Below are 12562 nucleotides of genomic sequence, written 5' to 3'. Positions count from 1 at the left end.
AGTATCAGAGTGGGACTTCTAGTATCAAAGGAGAAAAAGAGTGGGTACTAAACATTTGGAAGGACAGGCATAAACATACTTTTACTAAATGATTTGACTTCCATAATTGAACATGGACAATGAAAGAACATTGTTAATCCCTATCTTGTGTAGTTTGACCATAGATCAACAAATATGTCCATGATCATTTCAGTATGTATGTATCATAATTTTTTATTTTCCTTGTAATTTGACGTTGATGTGGTGGATTGGAGTAGAAAATGATTATCTTTCAACGGGAATATTAGATTTTATTTGATTTTGTGAACAAATAATCATTATGTTTTTGAATGTTAGGGTGTGGAATGGCGTTGTGATGAGACTACTAAAAAAGCTTGTTATAGTAAAGGCAAATCAACGGTAAGTCCTTAATCAGTTTTCTCTATCTGAAATGGTACTATTTCTTTTTTCTAGATGTCTTGGATGTGGTAAAACTGCATCTATATTACATGTAATAGTTATTCCCAATGTTTTGCCTTCTGGATTTAGTATGATTTTTGGACGTTTATTGTGAATTTTCATGCCAAGAATGGTTAATGGATAGACTACACAATGCAGGATTTTCAAGGAAAAAAAGAACAAAAACAGAAACATGCCGGTAGAATAGAAGAAGGGTTACAGATTTTTGAAAGACTGAAAAAAACAAACCAGCTGAAAATGGCATTTGAAACTCAAGGTATTAGTAATAGGGCTAATATCCAGCTCCCACTACCCCTGTGTAATCATTGAGATTATCTGAAGTTTTGGAGTAGTATGGTGTTTCTTGAGATTAGGACTGATGATTGGCAGGTTTGCATTTGAGACCCACTTGCTGCCATGGGGTGGGGTGAGCTCCCATCACACATACCAGCTTCTGCTGACTCAGCTGTTTGAAAGCTGGAGACTGCAGGCAGATAGATGGGTACCACTTTGGTGGGGCGACTTAATGGGGAGCTGAAATGAGCCCCCAACTTGGCAGCTTCTGGGCAACAGTGATGTCACTGTTTAATCCTTTCAACCCGGAAGTGCTTTGTGTTCCTGGCACAAATGTAGTTGTAATCTGAAGTTTATAAACTCACTCTAAAACTGCAGTTTCCCATTTTAGATAAAAATTGGGGTGATTGAATAAAGATGTGCAAATAATCAAGGTGAAAACTTTCTGAAAAGTTAACATCCCATTCTAAGCTGTTCCAGCTTCATCAGAAATGTTCCAACTTTGGAACAAGTTGTTCTGACTTTACTGAAAGACATCTGATCTTGAAATGGATGTCAAAGGAAGGCATCTGGCAGGAATATCTCTACATTAAAACATTTTATAGAGTTCTCAGTTCTACAAATCCCTACTGTCTGGTTCATATTGCCGTGAAATCAGCTGTTTAGTGTTGCTATTGGGTGCAAAACTCAGTCATTGGTTGATTGATTTTCTTATACTGCCATTTTCATACAGACTCCTTGTAGTTTACAATTATAAAAAAATTATAAAAGTCTAGAACTCAAAAGAAAACAAAACCCTAACCCTCCAAAAACACTGCCAAGGAGATCTCTGGACAATATTTGTTCTGTGATGGTCTGGTATTTCATCAGTTCTCTAACATTTCTTAAAAATTACCCTTAATATCAGCAAATTTCTGTAGTATTATTTGATAGCTTGTTAGGGTTGTTCATATATCATGTCTGTGTTTATAGAAGGGTGTGTTGAATAAAAGAATATATGAAAAAGAAAAACCAGAATTAAAGAATTAAAGTCCTGAATTCTAAATAGTTATAAGATTTGTGTAGTACAATAAATTAAGAGGGTTATGTTTCAATTTTTGTATTAGTTTATCAAAATATAAAATACAAAGAAAAATGAAAACAGTGGGAAAGTAGGGGAGGAAAAAGGCAAGAGAAAAAAATGTAGGCTAAAAGGAAAAAAAAAGAAAAAAGAAAAAAAGGCATTGAGTTCCAAATCTTTTTTAGAGCAGTAGATTAAGATAATACCATACAGCCTCAACTTTTTACTTTTACATAATAATATACACTAGCCATTTCTATAATAACAAACCTACTTAATCAGCAAAATCCAGAGTCAAAGTTTCATCCCCCCCCCCAAACACAGAAGTGGTTTCCAAGTGGAAACAAAGTTAGATGTATTTTTTCTTTGATTAAGGCAGTCAATTTAGCCATCTCTGCTAATTCCATCAGTTTTTCCAGCCAGTCATCCATTGTGGAAATTAAAATATCATTCCATTTTTGTGCATAATGATATCTACCGTCAGCATATATATCAACTAAATTCCAAAATTTTGTTCGTGTTCTTGGTCCATTAAGCCTAAAAGAAAAGTCTCTGTCTTTATCTTTATATTCCCTTCAAGAATCTTCTTTCTAATGAAAAATTAACTTTTGCCAACTTTTTAAATTCAATTTTATCTCCTTCCATATTTTACCATCATTATTTTTGTAAAGTTTAGAATTTTCCTCAATAAGAGTCACTTTAAGAATCTTCTGTTTAAGATGTAAATTTTACTCCCATTTTTTTGGGGGGGGGAGGCTTTGTCTCAAGTCCATCGGAGATGGTAAAAAAATTCCTTCTTTACATTTATATTACCAACATGCATTTGAAATACCTTTATCCATTTTCGACATTTAATATAAATCTTTAAGCCTTTGTAATAAATGAAGTAGTTTACGATAGCATCAGACAACAAAACATTATTTTTTTATAGAAGTCCACACATATACTTACTGTACAATGAACATTGCTATTTTCGGTCACGGAGGAAACGCCGGTCACATGAGGGATGTGACTTATCCAGTAATCCTAGGACCGAGTCTACCAACTAAAGAAGTCCCGCTTCTTCCTGTATCCAGTTTTTCGACTCGGTCCGGTAGAGGACAGTCGTGTCTGTTTAGCTCTCTCTTCAATCTCCACGTGGGAGAGCTTTTTTGGCCATTGTTTGCTGATTTCTTCCTATTTTTGCTTCGTTCTGCTCAATTTGCTGGCGTTTTACAAGAAAGTGGCTAAACTTAATTGAATTCAGCTGGGGAGCGCTAGAAGCGTTCCGGCAGCTGTGAGCAGCCCCGCGGCAGCGCGCATGTGCGTAAGCACCGCTGCGCCTATTTAAAGCAGTTTTTCTGCGATTTTGGGGCGTTTGGAGAGGTTTCCTAGCCTCCTCCTGCTGTTTTTTTTTTTTTTTTTTTTTTTTTTTTTTTAATTTGATTTATATGCCGCCCTTCTCCGGAGACTCAGGGCGGCTTACAGTGCGTTAAGCAATAGCCTTCATACTTTTGTATATTTATACAAAGTCAGCTTATTGCCCCCACAAACTGGGTCCTCATTTAACCTACCTTAGAAAGGATGGAAGGCTGAGTCGACCTTGAGCCTTGGAGAGATTCGAACCAGCAGTAAATTGCAGGCAGCTGTGTTAATAACAGGGTGCTTTAAACCACTGTAGTACCAAGGCTCTTGCTGTTGGAGCATTGTGGCTGCAGATTTGTGGCGCGAAGGCTTTTCCGCGCCTAATTTTGCCGCGCCTTTAAGCCATTTGGCTAGCGGCCATTTCCAGCCTCCTGTTTGTCCATCCTGGCTTCTGGATTCTGCCTGCTTCTCTCCTGGCGCAGTGAGTTACCTGAACCACCAATTATCCCCTGTGGGAAGATTTTTAAGGGTGATTTCCCTCCTTTGGCCTTCATTTCTGAGCTGTGAAAGTAAATTCCTGCTCCAAAATGGCGGATGCTAGGGGCAACAAATCCCAGAGCAAAGGAAAAAGGGGCCATACTTCTGATCCTAAGGAAGGTTCCCCAGGGGACCCTGTCCCTCCCAAGGCAGCCAGAGTTTCTACTAGATCCACTCACTCCAAGAGTGCTAATCCTGCTGCATCATCAAGGGAAGAGACCAGGAGGCATAAGGCCATGGAAAAGGCCTTTCAAAAAGCTGCTTCAGAGACCTCTAGAGTTTCATCTCCTGCTGTGGGGCCTTCTAAATCATCTGCCCTCCCCACTTCTAATGTGGCTGTTCCCCCTTCTCAAATTCAGATTGAACATGATTTTTCTCCTGATCAGTCTACTCTGGGTGAGAATGTGGCTGCTGATGCTTCTTCTGTATTTCCTGCTGCTAGGCCTCTATCTCCAATTGTGTCTATTCAAGCCCCTCCAAGGCAAGAACCCCCTGAGGCTCCAGCTCAATCCAGCAATCAAGGGGCTGAGGCTCCTTTGTGTTTAACTCCTGCCCCAGCTGAACTTATTTCAGTATCAATTAGGCAGGGTATTGCTGAAGGCCTGCAGCAAAGGGCCTCTTCTGAGGTCTCCAGTTATGTGAGTCAACAGAGTCGTTCTGTGAGGGCCCAGGCTGTTGCTGATCCTGTGCAACGTGAGGAAAGGGTGGATTCCCAGGAAAATGCAAGTCAAGGTTCCCTATCTGAAGGGGAAATTGCCCCGGATCAAGATCTCTCGGATGATGAAGGTCTGGAACCAGACCAGCCTTCCTTCATTGGGCTTTTCAAACCTCAATTATTCAGATCCTTATTATATAAAGCTCAAAATGTTACTGGCCTGGGAAGTTCTTCTGCTTCTTCCACTCAAAGGGAGGCTTCCACATCTTCATCTCAGCATCCCTCTTCATCATTATTATTTCAGGAACCTTCCATTCGTGCAGAAGTGGTTCCAACTCCCAAGCTGTTTTCTGATGTGATCCAAAGACAATGGTCTTCTCCTAGTTCTGGCTCTGTTCCTAATGGTCTAGTTAAAAGGTTTTATAATATGGCTTCTGATTTTGCTAACATCCTGCAAGTTCCTTCTGTAGATGCACCTGTTGTGGCTCTCTCTTCTGCATCTCCTCTTACGGGCCCGTCAGAGGAATCCCTGCGCCCTGAAGACAAGAAGTTTGAGCATTCCTTGGTCAAGGACCACCAGGCTTCAGCTTGGTCTATTCAGGCCTCCTAGGCTGCTTCCTTTTTTAACAGGGCTTCCATTCTTTGGCTTCGCCAACTGCAGGAATGGCTGCCTTCTTCTGATGTACGATCTCACCGGGACATCAACAAGATCCTTGCTGCTGTTGAGTTCTCTGCTGATGCCATTCTGAATGCTGCCAGGTTTTCAGCGAAGGCTATCGGGTCTTCAGTCACATCACGACGGCTTCTTTGGCTTCGTCAGTGGCAGGTGGACGTCCGAAACAAGTGGAGGTTTGTATCGGCTCCCTTCTCGGGGAACAATCTCTTCGGCTCAGCCTTGGATCCACTTCTCATTGAGACGAAGGATCATCGCAAGATTCTGCCCTCCTTATCGAGGAGATCTGATCCTCATCAGCAAAGCTCCTTTCAAGCCCATTCCTTTCGCTCTGACTTCTCTTCCTTCCAGTCCAGGCCTCAGCAGTACTCTCAGCCCAGGGGTGGACAACAGCAGGATTTCCAGGTCAGGCAGGGGTCCCGTTTCCCTTCCCACAGGCCCTTCAGGGAAGGTAGGGGCCACCCCTTCCGTAGATCCATTAGTTCTCCCTTACTTATCCCTGACTCCTTAATTGGAGGTCGGTTGGCTTCCTTTGCTGACCAATGGGATAATTCAGTTTCAGATCCTTGGATTAGACGTACGATTAGATTTGGTTTGACCCTTGAGTTCTCTTCTGTTCCCCCTAGCTTGTTTGTCAGGTGCCCAGTTTCTCAGGTCAGGACCAAGAGGGTTCTGCTGGATGAGGCTATTCAACATCTTTTGGAGATTAGGGCTGTTCAATGTGTTCCCCAAGGGGAAGTCGGCCAGGGCTTTTACTCTCGTTTGTTTCTAGTTCCCAAGGCTTCAGGCGGCTGGAGGGCCATATTGGATCTTAAATCCTTGAACAAATATATAGTCTATCGTTGGTTCAAGATGTAATCCCTCCAGACCATTCTCCTCTCTATCCGTCCAGGTGATTTTTTGTCCTCCATCGACTTGACGGAGGCATATCTTCATGTGCCCATATTTCCGGAACATCAGAAATACCTCCGTTTTTGTTATCAGGGTAGGCATTATCAGTATAGAGCCCTTCCCTTTGGTCTTTCCTCAGCTCCCAGGGTCTTTACGAAGATCATGGCTGCCTTATCAGGCCAAATGAGATCTTTTCCTGTTAGAGTTTTGTTTTATCTAGATGATATTCTTATTTTGTCTAGTTCTGAGGTCAGGGGTAATGAGGATGTTCAGGTCACTATTCAAACCCTGCAGTCCCATGGTTTTTTGGTTAATTGTTCCAACCTAGAGCAACCTAGTTCCTTCCACCTGCATCCAGCATTTGGGGGCTGTTATTGATATTGTCAGGTTGCAGGTTTCCCTTTCACAAGAACGTCAGGATAGTATTGTTGAACTGCAGGTCAGGTTAAGGCTTTGCGTTCTTTTTCCCTCCTGGGTCTTTCCCGCTTGTTAGGGAAGATGGTATCTGCCTTCGGGATCATGCCCTGGTCTCGGTTTCATAGCCGGGAACTTCAGTGGTTTTTACTTCTGTTTCAGCGGTCTCGCAGGAGCACATCAGTGGCCAGAGTTCCCTTGACCCCAGCAGTTCTTCGGTCCTTGGCCTGGTGGACCTCTCCGGCTCTTGCTCGGGGTTGCCTGTTCAGAGTTCATCAGCGCATCAGCATCACCACGGACGCGAGCCTCTTCGGATGGGGGGCTCACCTGGAGTCTCATCTGGCTCAAGGGCAGTGGTCTGTCCAGGAGAGGGGATTTCACATCAACATCTTGGAGCTCAGAGCCATCTTCTGGGCCCTTTGCAAGTTCGCCCCTCTCCTTCGGGGTCTGGATGTCTTGATCAGAACAGACAACGTAGCTGCCAAAGCCCACATCAACCGGCAAGGAGGGACCTGCTCCAGGGCTCTTATGAGGGAAGCCTCCCGTCTCCTCAGGTGGGCGGAGATTCACCTGGCCTCCATTCACACCTCTCACATCTCGGGGTCATCGAATGTACAGGCGGATGCCCTCAGTCGCTCAGTGGTGGACCAGACGGAGTGGAGCCTCGATCCACTTCTGTTCCAGGACATCGTGCATCGCTTCGGTCTTCCGGCAGTAGACCTCTTTGCGTCCGAATCCAACCACCAGCTCCCGAGGTTTTACACGAGGTTTCCTGTCCAGGGGTACGAGGCTATAGACACCTTGATCAGCCCGTGGCCTTGTGGTCTTCTTCTCTATGCTTTCCCACCTCTTCCCCTCATCTCCAGGGTCATCAGGAAGCTGTTGCAGGAACAAGCCGAGCTCGTCCTTCTGGCACCCTTCTGGCCCAGACAACTGTGGTTTGCGGATCTGATTGCTCTCTCTGTCGCTCCCCGTTGGCAGATTCTGGCCGACAAGATCTCCCTGTGGCAAGGCCACCTAGCTCATCCAGATCCTCAGTGGCTCCGGCTGACCGCCTGGAGATTAATCGGTTCCTTCTGTCCATGGCCAGGGTCCCTTCGGAAATAATATCTACGATCCAGGCCTCTCGTCGCGAGTCAACAAACCGTATTTACAATGCCACTTGGATGGCCTTCTCTGCCTGGTGTCGACGTAAGAAGGCTCTTCCTACTGCTGCTTCCATTCTTGACATTCTAGGTTTTCTTCAGGATGGCTTCAAGTCAGGACTCTCTCTCAATACTCTCCGGAGGCAAATCTCTGCCATCTCTTCTATCCTCACCTGCGGCACCGCTGAGTCTGTGTCCACTCACCCTCTAATCCGGTCATTCCTTAGAGGCGCTGCCAATCTACGTCCTCCGTCCGTTCATCGGTTTCCGACCTGGGACCTGAACAAGGTTCTATTGGCTCTTACTGGTCCTCCTTTTGAGCCTCTCCGGGTAGTCTCACTGAAGTTTTTGTCTTTTAAGGTGGCCTTTCTCGTAGCGATCACCTCGGCTCGGAGAATCTCGGAGTTGGCTGCTCTCTCAGTTCGTCAGGATCTCTGTATCATTCATGCTGATCGAGCAGTTTTGCGATTGGATCCAGCCTTTATTCCGAAGATCAATACAGTCTTCCATTGCTCCGAAGAGATCATTTTCCCAACTTCTGCCCTTCCCCCCGTCATCGCCTGGAGAAGGTGTGGCACAAGCTTGATGTTCGTCGGGCTCTCAAGATTTATATCTCCAGGACTTCTTCCTTTCGTCGTTCTGAGGCTCTTTTTGTGTCTTTCCAACCCAAGTCCATGGGGTCAAAGGTTTCTTCCACTACCTTGGGACGTTGGCTCAGGGCTTCCATTTCCTTAGCTTACGAAGCTCAATCATTGCCAGTGCCTCATGGTGTTACAGCCCACTCTACCAGGAGCGCAGCTACTTCGGCTTCCTGGTCTACCCAAGCTTCTCTCGAGGAGGTCTGCCGAGCTGCTACATGGACGTCTCCGTCTCCGTTTATCCGGCATTACCGGTTGGATGTTTATGCATCAGCGGAAGCTTCATTTGGGCGACATGTGCTGCAGCGGGTACCCTCCCAGGACCAAGAGCGGTGCCGGCCTTCTCCCTCCCAATAGGTACATGGGCTTTGGTATATCGCTCATGTCACCGGTGTTTCCTCTGTGACCGAGAATGGGTGTTGGTCTTACCTGATACGCCGCTTCTGGTCACTAGGAAACGCTGGTCACCCCCTCCCGATTGGCCCGGCACCTCTCGTGCTGGATTATGGCTGTTGAAGGACGGGGGTGGGTCCTGGGGATTTTTTACTTCTCCTTTATCTTTACAGACATGACAGTCTGCCGTGCGTCCTAGTCCCAAACTGGATACAGGAAGAGGCGGGACTTCTTTAGTTGGTAGACTCGGTCCCAGAATTACTGGATAAGTCACATCCCTCATGTGACCGGCGTTTCCTAGTGACCAGAAGCGGCGTATCAGGTAAGACCAACGCCCATAATCTATAATCAGCAGCTGTTGTAATAAGTATACATATTGATGTATTAATACTTACAGAACACATTGATGGATTGTGTTGCTGTCATTGGGAATTAATTGTACATAATTTCTGACTTTATAGAAGTTTCTTAATACATATCACTATACTAATAATATATTTTGCTTTGGCAGGAAGAGTGCCAGAATTATATTCGTGTTCTCCTGATTGGTGGAGATAGACTATTTGCATGTGGAACTAATGCATTTACACCTATTTGCACTAATCGGACGGTAAGAATATGAGTGAATCTGCACTACAATCCTGTAGGTTTCATAATTCAGTAAGACAGAAGTGTGGAGGAAGATTTCTATGATTGTGGAATTTCTTGTACAAATACAAATAAATTGATACTCTCCATTATGCACTAGGTGGCCATCTATCAACTGCAATGTATAATGCATAATTTCCAGTATTTCATCCATTCTATAATTACCAATATTATATCAACAGAGACTTGAGAATGTTATTACCACTTAGTATATTATTAATCATAAGTATTATTAATGGCTGAAGAAAAAAATGGCAAAGAGACCTGGGAATTTCTTCATTGATTACATTTGGAATGAGACACTCTCTGGTCTGCCATGGTCTCTTTCATGGAGTCTGATCTACAGCTGATCTGAGATTAGAAATTTCCCCAGTCCTGTAAGGCTTTAAAATAGCCCGATCTGTATATCTGAGGCCATTTTAAGCATTCTGGCCATGGGGGACTTTTCAAAGAGGAATTACTGGAAAATGAAAGGTTCTGCTGCCCAACCTTACAATATTGGTAAGGAGTACCTATCATTTATAATAAAGCTTCAAAATAAGCTTAATTTATGACTGTTCAGGCTATTTTTAAGCCTTATTGTGGTATAGGTGGCATTTTCAAGGAGAGGGAACTACCTGAAATGGAAAAATGTAGTTTTCTTAATTCTGTGTTTTTTCTCTCAAATGTTTGGTACTGTATCCTGCAATACTTGAATGCTAGCAGACTGTTTTAATGGTGCTGTGATACAATATGTATTCATGCTGTGGATTAACTGAATGAGTGTGTATATAAGATGGAAAGAGTGAATGGATTCACTTAATAAAATAATGTTTCAATATTTTGTAAAATTTGGATGGAGTTCTATTGACTGAGCTTCTGCAGTGGAAGCAAGGAGGAAGCAATAACCTTTCCTCTTGCAACTCCCAGTGTTCTTCCAAAACCTGGCCAATAAATGAATACATATGCATATTTTAAACACTGAACATGTTGTAGAGATCACTTACGTGATGGACATTCTGAATAGTAATCTGTATAGGGTGAATGAGATCTAGTGTACTGTAGATATGCAACACTTTATTGAACTTGTAGTCCCTAAAGCTAGTAAGAAGTCTATATTAATAAGAATGTACTTTAAGACATCATTTTTAATTCTTCACATTAGAAGTCAGTTTTTTCTTTCAGTTATTTGTGTGCATATGTATATATTTATATTTAATGTAAGAATAGAATTAAGAGTTATATAATAATTAATTCAATGTTGATATGGAGGAAAATTGAAGGAGTTCCTGAACCAAAATCAGGACACATGTACAAATAAATTCTTCAGATTATGTTCAAGATGTGTGGGTTTCATATTCTTTAATGCAGTTTGTAATAATCCTTCCTCTCCCCACTATTCTGATGAAGCTAAGTAACCTGGAAGAAACACATGATCAGATCAGTGGTATGGCACGCTGTCCTTATAGCCCCCAGCACAATTCTACAGCTCTCCTTGCAAGCACTGGTGAGTTATATGCAGCAACTGTCATGGACTTTCCAGGGAGAGATCCTGCAATTTATCGCAGTTTGGGTATTCTTCCTCCACTTCGGACTGCACAGTACAACTCTAAGTGGCTTAATGGTGAGTATATGGAAGAGACAATTTTTTTTGGGTTAGGAAATGCTTTCTTTTAAGAACTTCAACTAATTCATTTTGAAGGAAAAAACTTCATTCTTATAACTCAAAGGCTCTTCACATATAGAATAATAACTTCTTAGATGTCATCATTACAGGTTTAAAGTTGGTCATGTTAGATGAAATTGGGGCATGGGGAGAAATAAAGAAAAGATATAAAACAACTGAGTGTTAATTGTGAACATATAAGAGGCATATACTGTACTATAAAAAAATCATAGGTTTATTTAGTTCTTAATACAAGTAATCCTCATTCAGCAACCACTCGGTCAGTGTTTATTCAAAGTTACAGTGATGCTGTATGTGGAGAGTTACAACCAGTCGTCCTAGTTGCAGCAATTGTAGCGTCCCTACAGTCACACCTTCGCTATTTGGAAGCTTGGCAACTTGCTTGCAGTTAGAATAACTCAGGGTGATCAGGTGATAGCCATTTGCAACCTTCATTGCTGACTTCCAACAAGCTGAATCAATCGGGAAGCCAGCAGGAGATTGCAAATGGTGATATCATGTCTAATAATCACATGAAATTCACTTACCAATGGCAACTAGAATGGCCCAAACTGCCATTGTAAGTGCAGTCATATTAAGTCAGTGCAGTCACATGACATTCCAGTTTACAACTGCATTGCTTAACTATGGAGTTCCCAGTCTGAATGACCATAGTTCACCAAAGAGTCTGTATAAGTGTAACAAAAAAGATCATTGGTAGTCTTTGGACAGTTACTACAGCATATATTACTAAATTATTGTGCTTAATCTTGGTATTATTTGAATGAACATAATCTTGGTAGGAGAAAGGAAATCAGACTAAAACTGACAGATGTAAGTGGACTCTTGTTGAGTTCATGAATGGAAATTTCAAAAAATGTTACATAAAAGTTAGGATTTAAGGAAAATATTAAGGGGGGGGGCAAAAACAGTAGCTTCTTGCATGAATCCTAGGTACGTGGCCTAAAGAAACAAGGGTCCATGTGTAGATGGATGGAGTCGATTTAGGGAGCAAAGTTATTTTCCTCTATTTTTTTTTCAAAATATATTCCAGAACCAAATTTTGTGTCTTCATATGACATCGGAAACTTCATCTACTTTTTCTTCCGAGAGAATGCAGTGGAACATGACTGTGGGAAAATAGTTTTTTCTCGGGCTGCTCGAGTTTGTAAGAATGACATTGGTGGCAGATTTTTGCTGGAAGATACTTGGACCACCTTCATGAAAGCTCGTTTGAATTGCTCCCACCCTGGAGAAATTCCATTTTACTACAATGAATTACAGAGTACGTTCTTCCTGCCAGAACTGGAATTAATCTACGGGATCTTTACCACTAATGTGTATGTAGTTTATGTAGTATTTTCTTTCTAGAACATTCAAAATTAACTTGAGGATATCTATTTATATCCAGGAGTGGGCAATCTTGAAAACAAACCCATACTGAAAAAAAATCTAAGATAAAAGTTTTTGGTAGAAAATGATTATATATTTATCACTTTTAGAAGGGTATAAAACTAACAGCTAGATGAATGTGAGTTTTTCAAATCTAAAAGCTTTCCTTGTTTGAATTTTTAATTTGATAAGATGGTAGCAATTGGCAAAAATGGAGAGTATATTATATACTAAAATATTTGTATCAGTCATATTAATTAATTTGCAAAGACAACAGTTCCATTAGTCAATGTGGTTTATTTTTTAAAAAAATATACAAAGAAGTTAAGAAAACATGCCTTGTATTACAGCATGAATGCTATGAATTGTAGGAGAACATTCAACTGGAGACAAGA

General features: G+C 42.1%; 1 protein-coding gene across 1 annotated transcript in view; it reads left to right on the top strand.

Annotated features, from left to right (window-relative positions):
* The window catches only part of SEMA5A (semaphorin 5A), a 143969-nt gene that overhangs the window by 51818 nt on the left and 79589 nt on the right, over nt 1–12562 (top strand). The window contains exons 4-7 of the mRNA XM_070939125.1: nt 337–399; nt 8994–9092; nt 10520–10733; nt 11830–12115. Of these exons, the coding sequence (XP_070795226.1) occupies nt 337–399; nt 8994–9092; nt 10520–10733; nt 11830–12115 (662 nt within the window). The remainder of the gene's footprint in view (nt 1–336; nt 400–8993; nt 9093–10519; nt 10734–11829; nt 12116–12562) is intronic.

Source organism: Pituophis catenifer, unplaced genomic scaffold (assembly GCF_029215685.1).
Source record: "Pituophis catenifer annectens isolate HBS135680 unplaced genomic scaffold, rPitCat1.0.hap2 SCAF_3, whole genome shotgun sequence".
Classification (NCBI taxonomy): Eukaryota; Metazoa; Chordata; class Lepidosauria; order Squamata; family Colubridae; genus Pituophis; species Pituophis catenifer.
Note: the sequence above shows the minus strand (reverse complement) of the source record. Positions and strands in the feature narration are given on the sequence as shown.